General features: G+C 44.3%; 1 protein-coding gene across 4 annotated transcripts in view; it reads left to right on the top strand.

Moving 5' to 3' along the window:
* col27a1b (collagen, type XXVII, alpha 1b) overlaps window positions 1–12,836 on the top strand; it is a 707,279-nt gene that overhangs the window by 274,788 nt on the left and 419,655 nt on the right. For all 4 annotated transcript variants that reach the window (XM_087998238.1, XM_087998237.1, XM_087998236.1 and 1 more), the window contains one exon: window positions 7,985–8,038. In XM_087998238.1, coding sequence (XP_087854364.1) covers window positions 7,985–8,038 — 54 coding nt within the window. The remainder of the gene's footprint in view (window positions 1–7,984; window positions 8,039–12,836) is intronic.

The following is a 12,836-nucleotide window of genomic DNA, read 5'->3' as shown; positions in this document are numbered from 1 at the left end:
AACTCACACCCCATTCACCCCTTCACTAACACCTCATGCACCCCTTCACTCACTCCCATTCATTCCTTCATTCATTTCCCATTCTCCCCTTCAATCACTTCCTATTCACCCCTTCGCTCATTCCCTATTCACCCCTTCACTCACTCCCCATTCTCCCCTTCACTCACTCTCCATTCTCCCCTTCACTCACTCCCCATTCTCCCCTTCACTCACTCCCCATTTTCTCCTTCACTCACTCCCATTCTCCCCTTCACTCACTCTCCATTCCCCCATTCACTCACTCCCCATTTACCCCTTCACTCACTGCATTCACCCCTTCACTCACTCTGCATTCACCCCTTCACTCACTCTGCATTCATCCCTTCAATCCCATTCACCCCTTCGCTCACTCCCTTTTTACCCCTTCACTCACTCCCCATTCTCCCCTTCACTCACTCTGCATTCAGCCCTTCACTCACTCTGCATTCATCCCTTCACTCAATCCCATTCACTCCCAATCCCAATCCCTTCACTCACTCTCCATTCCTCCCTTCACTCATTCCTCATTCACTCCTTCAGTCACTCCCCATTTACTACCTCACTGTCCATTCGCCCCTTCACTTACTCCCCATTCGCCCCTTCACTCACTCTCCATTCTCCTCTTTACTCACTCCCATTCTCACCTTCACTCACTCCCATTCACCCCTTCACTCACTCCACATTCACCCCTTCACTCACTCTCCATTCTCCTCTTTACTCACTCCCATTCTCCCCTTCACTCACTCCCCATTCTCACCTTCACTCACTCCCATTCACTCCTTCACTCACTCCCATTCACCCCTTCACTCACTTCACATTTACTCCCTCACTAATCATTCGCCCCTTCACCCACTTCCCATTCTCCCCTTCACCCACTTCCCATTCTCCCCTTCACTCACTCCAATTCTCCTCTTCAGTCACTCCCCATTCACCCCTTCACTCACTTCCCATTCACCCCTTCACTCACTTCCTATTCTCCCCTTCACTCATTCTTAATTCTCCCCTTCACTCACTCCCATTCTCCTCTTCAGTCACTCCCCATTCACCCCTTCACTCATTCCCCATTCACTCATTCACTCACTCCCCATTCAGCCCTTCATTCAGTCCCCATTCACCCCTTTGCTCACTCTCTATTCTCCTCTTCACTCACTCTCCATTTACTCCTTCACTCACTCCCCATTCACTCCTTCACTCACTCCCTATGAGTGAAGCTACCTCTGCTTTTTTACACTACACTCAGGACAACTACAACACAGGGTTAGGTACAGAGTATAGTTTTCTCTACGCTGTGCCTCAAACACTCCCAGGATAGATACAACACAGATTTAGATACAGAGTAAAGCTCTCTCTGCACTGTCACCATCAAACACTCCCAGGACAGGTACAACACAGGGCAAGATACAGAGTATAGCTCTATCTATACTGTCCTCATCAAACACTCCCAGGATAGATACAACACAGGGCAAGATACAGAGTGTAGCTCTCTCTACACTATCACCATCAAACACTCCCAGGAAAGATAGAACGCAGGGTTAGATACAGAATATCACTCTCTCTACACTGTTCCCATCAAATGTTCCTAGGACACGGCCAGCTTGAAGTTGGATATAGAGTAAACCTTCCTGTACTCTCAAACTGAAGGCAATTTTCCCTATAAATTTCGTGTTTTCTTTTAAGCTAAAAGTAAACTGGAAATAAAACTTCCTTGACACTCTCTCTAACTAACTGTCGATTCTTTAGTAACAGATGATTGGCTGTCTGCCAGTCTCACCCTTCCATTATGATGATCTTCATGGTAGTCATTAACTTACTAAAATAAAGCACAGCCTCCATTTCAAACCAAGTTTATTTGTACAACTTATTTTTTCCAATATTTACTGTTGAAGTTCACTGGAAATAGCTGAATTTTGTGCAGCATGATAGCAGTGTGAACAAGCCATTAGTTCTGAAATGCAAATAGAAAATTAAGGATTGCAAGATCACTTCCCAAGAGCAGAAGAACCGCTCCTCTTTCTGAATGCAATTTCACGTTACCCCTCTCACAGAGGAATTGGCTGCAGAATTCAGTTAGATTATTTCTGTTTATTGAAGCAACATGTTGAAAGCTCATTTCTTCTCCACTGAACTCCAGATCAGGAGGTCTCCATGGTTAATGTCCTTCCTTCTAAGCTCTGAGTTTGAATCCTATTCCTGCTTGATGGCTGAAGGAGGTTAAAGAGATTGATTGTCTGCTTGCAAATCCCTTTGAAAACACGCCACTAGCAGTCGGTAAGAGGGAGAGAGATTCCTGGTGGAAAGGACATTGGAATCATAGGGTGGCATGGTGGCTCAGTGGTTAGCACTGCTACCTCAAAGCACCAGGGACCTGGGTTTGATTCCTATCGGGCAACTGTCTGTGTGGAGTTTGCACATTCTCCCCGTGTCTGTGTGGGTTCCCTCCGGGTGCTCTGGTTTCCTCCCAGATTCCAAAGACGTGCAGGCCAGGTGAATTGGCCATGCTAAATTGCCCATAGTGTTAGTGCATTAGTCAGGGGTAAATATAGAGTAGGAGAATGAGTCTGGGTGGGTTACTCTTCGGAGGGTCAGTGTGCACTTGTTGGGTTGAAAGGCTTTTTTCCACACTGTAGGGAACCTAATCACCATCACTGTCTGTAGCTCCATTCCCCAAAGTGGAAAAGTATGGAGTTCCTGTGGGGACGGTAACACATCTTGGCCAAACTGAAAATGATACCTGAGGATTTATGCTAACTGGTAAACTGCACCAACGTTTTATTGGAAATAAGGTTTCCAGAACTCCCAATGTAGGGATTTGAGGTACAGGGGACCTCCTAACTGATCGTATTTTAAAGGCAAAGCATGATGAACGTTCCACTCAAACATATTTGCGTTTCAATAATTTCTAGCACAATGTTCTCAAAATAAGTAGATCTAGCTGGTGCAGAAACATATCAGATTCTGTTTTAGGAAGTATATCTCTTGTTACAAATATTAAGTTTTAGCAAAACCATTACAACTACTCAAAGAACTAAAAGTGATGAACAGCTTCCCTTCAAAACACCTTTCATTTTTAAAATAAAAATGAGAAGGTTTGACACCACATTACTTTGGAACCATAGCGTCTAGTTGGGGTATGCTTTTGAATGATCATGTTTTTAAATTTCTTCAGCAATTTGGCAAGCATTTGTTACTTATCTCTAATTGCCCCAGAACTGAGCGATTTGCTTGAGCCATTCAGGGGGTAGTTCAGAGTCAGCCATACTGCTGTGGATCTGGAGTTACGTGTAGGCCAGACTATGTAAGTACTGAAGAACACCACTATGTTCAATTCTGATGTCTCTGCTATAGGAAATATGGTGTGAAACTTGAAAGGTTTCAGAAAATATTTACAAGGGTTTTGCCAGGGTTGGAAGGTTTGACTGCAGGGTCAGGCTGAATAGACGGGGGTTACTTTCGTTGGAGCATCAGAAGCTGAAGGGTGACCTGAGAGAGGTTTATAAAATCATGAGGGGCATGGATAGGGTGAATAGTCAAGTCCACAACTAGAGGGCATAGGTTTAGGGTAAGTGGAGAAAGATTTAAAAGGCACCTAAGGGGCAACTTTTTCATGCAGAAGGTAGTATGTGTATGGAATGAGCTGCCAGAGGAAGTGGTGGAGGCTGGTACAATTACAACATTTGAAAGGCACCTGGATGGGTATATGATTGGAAGGGTTTAGAGGGATATGGGCCAGAGGCTGACAAGTGGCACCAGGCCAAATTAGGATGTCTGGTCAGTATGGATGAATTGGACCGAATGGTCTGTTTCCATGCTGTACGACTCTGTGATTCATTGACTCTATGATGATGACTGACATCCCCAAGGACTAGGCGCAGGCTAGGGTACAGGCGACAGAGAGCTAGTGCAGATATGATGGGCCAAATAGTAGTCTTCTCCACCACACCAGTTCTGTGACAGAGGTAAGCAGGATAGCAATGCAGTACCACATGATAGAGGCAAGTGTTTGAGAGCTTAGCTTCCAGTTGAACAGGCAGCCAAGGCTATGAAGAGCCAGGCCAGGGGGCTCCTGAGGGCCAGGAAAGGAATTGGTGGAAAGGGACGGCGTTTGTAGTGGGATCTAAGTACAATGGTATTCTTCTGCCAATCTTCAGCCAGAGGGATGTACAGTCGTTGGAACGTGGTATTGATGACTCGGTCTGAGTGGGCAGAGACAACGGAATGAATGAATTAAACTTACAAGGAATCCCGGAAGGCACTATTGTCATCCCTAAGATCATTGCCTCTGAGGCTGCCAGAAATGAAAGTAAATAACAGCTTGAGAGTTGGATGGAGAATCTTGGTAAGTTTTATGAGTTATAGAGAGAGAATTGAGAGAAAGTACAGCGAGACATTAGGAAAGAAAGAAAACTGGGAGAGTGAGAGGGAAAATCCAACTAAATTAACATGTTGCAGTGTTTAGAAGGTTTACTTTTACTCTGCAGAGTTTTGTTTTACAGTTTTAATAGATTACTCCATCTACAGCTCAGGTCAAAATACTTTAACTGTGACAGCTGTGGCTCTATGTTGAACACTCATAGCTAGTCAGAAAGTTTACATTCAAGTTCCAAGGCATAAATCCCTAGCCTGAAGAATCTCAGCCCAGATGGAGGGCTGCATTGTTGCTGGTGATATTTTTCAGATATATTCATCACGGCAATATCAGGGCAATGTAAAATATTCCAAAGCACTCAGCAATAGTAGAGGCAAAAGACAGCCTCTAGAGAAATGTCGCTGAGGTGATTTGATGACTCCCTCTGGTAACATGCACTTTACACGTGATTAGGCCAATTAGCCTAACCTCGGTTGTTGGTAAAATTCTAGAATCCATCATTAAGGATGAGGTTTCTAAATTCTTGGAAGAGCAGGGTCGGATTAGAACAAGTCAACATGGATTTAGTAAGGGGAAGTCGTGCCTGACAAACCTATTGGAATTCTTTGAAGAGGTGACAAGGACGTTAGACCAGGGAAACCCAGTGAATGTGGTCTATCTAGACTTCCAAAAGGCCCTTGATAAGGTGCCACATGGGAGGCTGCTGAGTAAGGTGACGGCCCATGGTGTTCGAGGTGAGCTACTGGTATGGATTGAGGATTGGCTGTCTGACAGAAGGCAGAGAGTTGGGATAAGTGATTCTTTTTCGGAATGGCAGCCGGTGACAAGCGGTGTCCCGCAGGGTTCAGTGTTGGGGCCGCAGCTGTTCACGTTATATATTAATGATCTGGATGAAGGGACTGGGGGCATTCTAGCGAAGTTTGTTGATGATACAAAGTTAGATGGACAGGCAGGTAGTACTGAGGAAGTGGGGAGGCTGCAGAAGGATCTAGACAGTGGTCCAGGAAATGGCTGATGGAATTCAATGTGTGCAAATGTGAGGTCTTGCACTTTGGAAAAAAGAATACAAGCATGGACTACTTTCTAAACGGTGAGAAAATTCATAAAGCCAAAGTACAGATGGATCTGGGAGTGCTAGTCGAGGATTCTCTAAAGGTAAACATGCACGTTGAGTCCGTGATTAAGAAAGCGAATGCAATGTTGTCATTTATCTCAAGAGGGTTGGAATATAAAAGCACCGTTGTGCTACTGAGACTTTATAAAGCTCTGGTTAGGCCCCATTTGGAGTACTGTGTCCAATTTTGGTCCCCACACCTCAGGAAGGACATACTGGCACTGGAGCTTGTCCAGCGGAGATTCACACGGATGATCCCTGGAATGGTAGGTCTAACATATGAGGAACAGCTGAGGATCCTGGGATTGTATTCATTGGAGTTTAGAAGATTAAGGGGAGATCTAATAGAAACTTACAAGATAATACATGGCTTGGAGACGGTGGACGCTAGGAAATTGTTTCCGTTAGGCGAGGAGACTAGGACCCGTGGACACAGCCTTAGAATTAGAGGGGGTAAATTCAGAACAGAAATGCGGAGACATTTCTTCAGCCAGAGAGTGGTGGGCCTGTGGAATTCATTGCCGCAGAGTGCAGTGGAGGCCAGGATGCTAAATGTCTTCAAGGCAGAGATTGATAGATTCTTGATGTCACAAGGAATTAACGGCTACGGGGAGAATGCGGGTAAGTGGAGATGAAATGCCCATCAGCCATGATTGAATGGCGGAGTGGACTCGATGGGCCGAGTGGCCTTACTTCCACTCCTATGTCTTATGTGGTTTGTTCATTGCTAGGATTCTCACACAGAAGGCCTGGGTTCGAATCATGGCCAATGATTCACTGTCCTTTAGTCCCATTCTTGTTGGCTGAACAACTGGTTTGTGATGCCAACAGCGTGGGTTCAATTTCGAGGCCAGCTGAGGTTACTGTGAAGGTTAACCTGGTGACCCTCAGGTTAAACAACTGAGTTCATTCTCTCTCCCTCTCTCTTTCGAGAGAGAGAGAGAGCATTTAGACAGTAGAGCCTCCAGTGTTGTTCTCATCTGGTTCCCATGTGCTTTTCACAAATCACTCCCATGTTTACCAGATGCCATCGCATGTGGATTTGCTGTTTTAGCCATGGAGAGGGCCTTGAACCTAGAACCTCTGGCCCAGAGGCAGGGGCACTACCCAAGACCTCAAGGATAGGAAGTGCTCTGCACCACAAGACCTCAGGGTATGTACTGGAGCAGAGCAAGCCACAGTAGCCATTAAGCTTCAGTTGGATATTGTAGCAGGTGCTCAAATTGGAAAATTCGGAAAGCAGTTCACTCAATTGCATTTGCTCAACGCCTCGATTAAAATGGCAGATAGATTCAGAACCAGGCATCACAGTTTAAGGATACAGGGACAGCCATTTAGGATTGAGATGAGGAGAAATATCTTCACTGAGAGTGGCGAGCCTGTGGAATTCTCTGCCACGAAAAGTGGTTGGGGCCAAAAACATTGAACGTTTTCAAGAAGGAGTTAGATATAGTTCTTAGGGATAAAGAGATCAAAGGGTATGGGGGAGAAAATAAGAACGGGGATTGAGTTAGATGGTCAGCCATGATCATCTTGAATAGCAGAGCAGGATCGAAGGGCTGAATGGTCTACTCCACCTATTTTCTATGTTGCTATTAACACACAAACACATTGCGTCTCCATAGGTTAGGTAAAACAATGACTGCAGATGCTGGAAACCAGATTCTGGATTAGTGGTGCTGGAAGAGCACAGCAGTTCAGGCAGCATCCGAGGAGCAGTAAAAGCGACGTTTCGGGCAAAAGCCCTTCATCTCCATAGGTTAGTTCAGTCAGTAGTAGTTACAAGGTTAACCTTTACAAAGGATAGCAAGCTGAATCTGAACTCCATATTTACTCTTAACAGCCATTACAGATTTAGCTATGATATGAAAATCCACTCTGGTTTATAAACCGGAGCATTAACCAGAAGACAAGGGTGCACCAAATCTGGAATACTGAAATCTGCTTAATTTCAGAGTGATACAAAAGCAGCCTGATTTGTTTGGTCACACAGAAACATATCCTGCCCCTCATCAAAGCAGGATGGTTTGAAAACAGCACCGATATATATCAGAATTATGTCTGTGTAAATTTAAACTAAAATTCCAGATGATTTGGACCAACCTGAGTCTGCTGAATTAAGAATAGTTATGTGTGCTGTGGAATCGTGCCCCTGGGATTGCGCTGAAACATGAATTCCTTGGAACAAGGGACGTCCAGAATTTGGATGCCAGGTTTTTACACTGAATCATGCTGCACTTGGCAGGGTTGCTCTCTAATTGTGTGCATGCATGAATACTATCGAAGCAACACATCTGCAGAATAGTTTCTGAAGACATATGCTAGAGTGTGTTTTACACTGTAATCCCAACTGAGACGTCTCACTAGTCTTCACAATGAAATGGAAATTATTGCTGAAAATACATTCGGAGGGTTGATGGAGACAAAGAAGAAGCTGCAAACAAAGAGTGACATCATTAGTGACATTGTCCATTTCTTTTTAACAGGGGGTGCGTGGACCTAATGGGAGTCGAGGTGCCAAAGGTTATCCTGGCAGGCAGGTGCAGTAAATCTTCTCGTGCCGTGCAGTTTAACACCGAGAAAATGTTCACATTTTTACTAAATACATCTAACTGAGAGTTTAGTGAAAGGCCTCGAACTGCATGATTATGGCAGATTTAGCCTGAATGACCCAGCGTGGGAGTGGTGTGAAACATGTGTCCTTAGCACCGTATAGACACCAGAAAACACTGTGTAGATACTGAGAGACACCGTGAAACATTGTGTAGACACTGAGGAACACCTTATAATACCAAGAGACAACATAAAGATACCAAGAAACACCGGGTGAGACAGAATAGATACTGAGAGAGACTGAGAACCACCATATAGACTAGAGATACTATATAGGCATGGAGAACCATTGTATCAACACTGACAAACACCACATAGACACCGAGAGACACTGTATATACACCTACAAACACTATCTAGTTTCCAAGAAACACCATATAGAGACCAAGAAACACCAAAGACACCTAGAAACACTGTATAGACACTGCAAAACACCATTTGGACAATGAGAAACACTGTATGGATACCGATAGACACCACATAGATTCCAAGAAACACTGTATAGACACTGAGAAACAACATATAGACATGAAAAGCCACCATATAGACACCTAGAAACACCATTTAGACACTGAGAATCGTTAGCTAGACACTGAAAAACACTGTATAGACTCTGAGAACCAATGTAGACACAGAGAAAACCATATTGCCACCAAGAGATACTACTTAGAAACTGACAGACACTGCATAGATACCGTGAAACACTGTATAGACATGAGAGACACTGCATAGATATCGAGAAATACGACATAAATACCGATATACACTATATAGATACTGAGAAACACCATGTGAACACAGAGAAACACAGTATAGATACCTAGGAAAACCATATAGATAATGAGAAACACCCTAGACACCTGGAAAAACCATATAGACACCTAAAATCACCATATAGGCACTGACAGAACCCATATAGACACTTACAAACACTGTATAAACACTGAGCTGACCAGAATTCCTATTCCCAACAATGCTGCATCGATGTGAAGACAATATGGGTGACTTATCCAAAATGTGTCCCTGTTTAAAATGTGCTATAAAGATAGTGTGGAAGTTGAACATTTGTGTCAGAGTGCAGCAATACAATTGGCTATACATAAACTTTTCCCAAAGGAAACAATCCCTGTATTTTTACTCTCCCTGTTTCTGGAAGATATTGCATTCAGTATCTGATGTTGATGTTGCACTGAGGTCCCAGAATGCTCATGCTCTGACAACACTGTGTAGCAGGCACATTTAGTATCTTCTCTGCTTTTATAATCTGAGTGTGTCTGACTAATATTTTACTCAAAAGACAGCAGGACCGGTTAGTGCTGTGGAAAATTCACACCTCAAACAGAGAGATGGGTTATTAATATTATCCAGCCAGGTGTAAAAAACGGACCTGGATTTATACAGTACTTCTTTTGTTGACATGTGACCCACAATTCTGCTCATCAAAGCACATATTAGCTCCATGATTTAGGGTGATATATCATTTCTCTGCCTTCTTGTCAGAACAAGAAACCAGGAGATTTGTACAAATGCAGGAAGCAATCTCTATATTGAACTGAAACTATAGCTAAAACTGATCAAACTAATGGATGATGCAGCCTTTGGAAACACTGTGTTCAACAAGGATTGATTCATTCTTCAGCGTTTTGGAATTCGGCAAAACTGGTGCATTATTGCTGTTCTGGTGCTGTGTGACGATCATGGTTTTGTGCATGATTGAGTTTTTTTCTCGCCTGCTCTCTCTCTGAAATGTTAATCATGCTTCAGAGCTGGATAATCCACTAATCCTACCCTGACCTTGCTTTTTATTCTGCTTCCTTGTGGGAAGGGAATGCAAAGTATATGACCATCTCCGCCATGGCTTAGCAGTCAAATTCTGGAAGGCACCACAGAGTGGTGCGAACTTTGATGGGCGAGCTCTGCAGGGTTATAGACTCATTGAAGTTTACAACATGGAAATAGGCCGTTCGGTCCAACATACCCATGCTGCCCACTTTTCACAATTAAACTAGTCCCATTTGCCTACGTTTGGGCCATATCCCTCCATATCTACCCCACCTGACTGAATGATTCTTAAAAAGCTACAAGAGGTGGCACTGTGGCTCAGTGGTTAGCACTGTTGCCTCACAGCACCAGGGACCAGGGTTCGATTCCAACCTCAGGTGACTGTCTGTGTAGAGTCTGCACGTTCTCCCTGTGTCTGCGTGGGTTTCCTCCCAAAGTCCAAAAATGCGCAGATAAGGCAGTATGACCACAATAAGTTGTCCCATAGTATCCAGGGATGTGCAGGCTAGGTGAATTAGATTAGATTCTCTCCAATGTGGAAACAGGCCCTTCGGCCCAACAAGTCCACACTGCCCCTCCGAAGAGAAACCCACCCAAACCCATTCCCCTACCCTATACTTACCCCTGACCAATTTACCTAACCTGCACATTTGGATTGTGGGAGGAAACCGGAGCATCCGGAGGAAACCCACGCAGACACAGGGAGAATGTACAAACTCCACACAGACAGGCGGGAATCGAACCCAGGACCCTGGTGCTGTGAGGCAGCAATGCTAACCACTGTGCCACCGTGCCGCCCCAATTAGCCATGGGAAATACAGGGTAGTGGAGTGGGATGACTTTCAGAGAGTTAATGTGGACCCCATGGGCCAAATGTCCTGCTTCCACAATGTAGGAGATTCAATGTCTTTGGCAGCCTGTTCCAGACACTCACCACCATCTGTGTGAAAAAATTGTTCCTCTGGACCCTTTTGTATGCTTCTCCTCCCATCTTAAACCTATGCCCTCTGACTTAAGACTCCCCTACCATGAGGAAAAGCTGTTGGGATCTACCTTATACATGGCTGTCATGATTTTATAGACCTATATGGTCACCCCTCAGTCTTCTATGCTCCAGGGAAAAAAAGACCCAGCCTATCCAACCTATTCAGGTTCTTATCCTGTTAGAGGTGGATTCATGTTTAAAAAAAACATGTCAATACTATGCCATATGGAATTTAAACAGCCAGAACTCCAGTTAACTCATATTGATTTCCATTTATCTGGGTGTATAAGCTGGCAAATAATGTGTGGATGTATACAATGCAGAATAAAATTCTTTGCCATTGCTGGTGTTAAGTTTGGTGTAATTCCTGGTGTTTCAGTCTCCAGTCACATCTGATTGGGATTTTACAATTCAATGCATGCTTACCCAAGTCTTTACGCTTGTTTTCTATAATTTGTGGAAAATCACAGTCTGGCAGGCAATAATGCCCAACCCCCCCCTCGACTTTCCAGATTTCTTTCAAACTTTGTAAACTGTTCTGTCTGCAACAGTGAAGTACTCAGCATGTTTTAGAGCCCTTCTGATGTCAGATATAATTTGAGCAGCTAATGTATGAAAGTATGTTGCAAGTGAAATACTTTTACCCTCAGCTGTACTTTCTAAAAATTGTTCGCCAATCAGGAATCTCCTCAGAAAGACTGCTGCCTAGAAGCATTGGCGTTTAACTCTCTGAAGCAGCTTTGGTTACTTTGGGGTGTTTGGCAAGCCTTAGATGTTCTGAGGGCTACTATTAAGAGTACAAGGAGTACATCCCTCCTGAGACAATCCCTCTCTGGTTCACTGGTGGCCTTTCCAGAAAGAGATCTGCTGCCCTCACCTGATCTGCCCTCCACGTGACTCCTGACCCACAACAATGTGGGTGACTCTTAACTTCCCTCTGAAAGAGCTTTGGGAGCCAATTGGTTCAGGGGTCATTAGAGATGGGGAACAGGTGCTGGCCTCAGCAGAAATGTCTCCATCCTGTGTAAGAATAAATTTGAAGAGTACAGAAACCAAAAGTGTGTCCTGTACTCCAGCTGCAGTCTCACCAGAGTGAAGGAGTTGGAATCTGTACTGAAAACAAAAAATGCTGGCGATCACAGCGGGTCAGGCATAACCCGTGGAGGGAGAGCTCCAGCTAATGTCTCGAGTCTGGATGACACTTCATCAGAGCAGTCATGTCTCTAACAGGGCCGTGTTGAAACTCAGCGAGATCTCCTTAGGTACCTTCCATTACGTGTTTAGACACGAGGGTGTTGCATGTATGGAATGAGTTGCCAGAGGAAATGGAAGAGGCTGGTAAAATCACAACATTTAAAAGGCATCTGGATGGTTACATGAATAGGAAGGTTTTAGAGGGATATGGGCCAAATGCTGGCAAATAGAACTAGATTAATTTAGGTTACCTGGTCAGCATGGACAAGTTGGATCAAAGGGTCTGTTTCCATGCTGTACATCTCTATGACTGGGGGAAGTGGGATTTGAACCTAGACCTTCTGACCCAGAGATACAAGACCACCTTATTCTTGTACTCTTACCTCCTTATAGTAAGGATGCACATGTATTTAGAAAGGCAAAGACTGATTAGGGATAGTCAACATGGCTTGGTGCGAGGGAAATCATGTCTCACAAACTTGATTGAGTTTTTTGAAGAAGTAACAAAGAAGATTGATGAGGGCAGAACAGTAGATGTGATCTATATGGACTTCAGTAAGGTGTTTGACAAGATTCCCCATGGGACATTGATTCGCAAGGTTAGATCTCATGGAATAAAGGGAGAACTAGCCATTTGGATACAGAACTGGCTCAAAGGTAGAAGACAGAGAGTGGTGGTGAAGGGTTGTTTTTCAGACTGGCGGCCTGTGACCAGTGGAGTGCCACAAGGATCGGTGCTGGGCCCTGTACTTTTTGTCATTTAC

Source organism: Chiloscyllium plagiosum, unplaced genomic scaffold (assembly GCF_037043375.1).
Source record: "Chiloscyllium plagiosum isolate Xiang-an unplaced genomic scaffold, Cpla_swu_hap1 HiC_scaffold_21, whole genome shotgun sequence".
Classification (NCBI taxonomy): Eukaryota; Metazoa; Chordata; class Chondrichthyes; order Orectolobiformes; family Hemiscylliidae; genus Chiloscyllium; species Chiloscyllium plagiosum.
The sequence above is the reverse complement of the archived record's forward strand: the minus strand, read 5'-3'. Positions and strand labels throughout refer to the sequence as shown.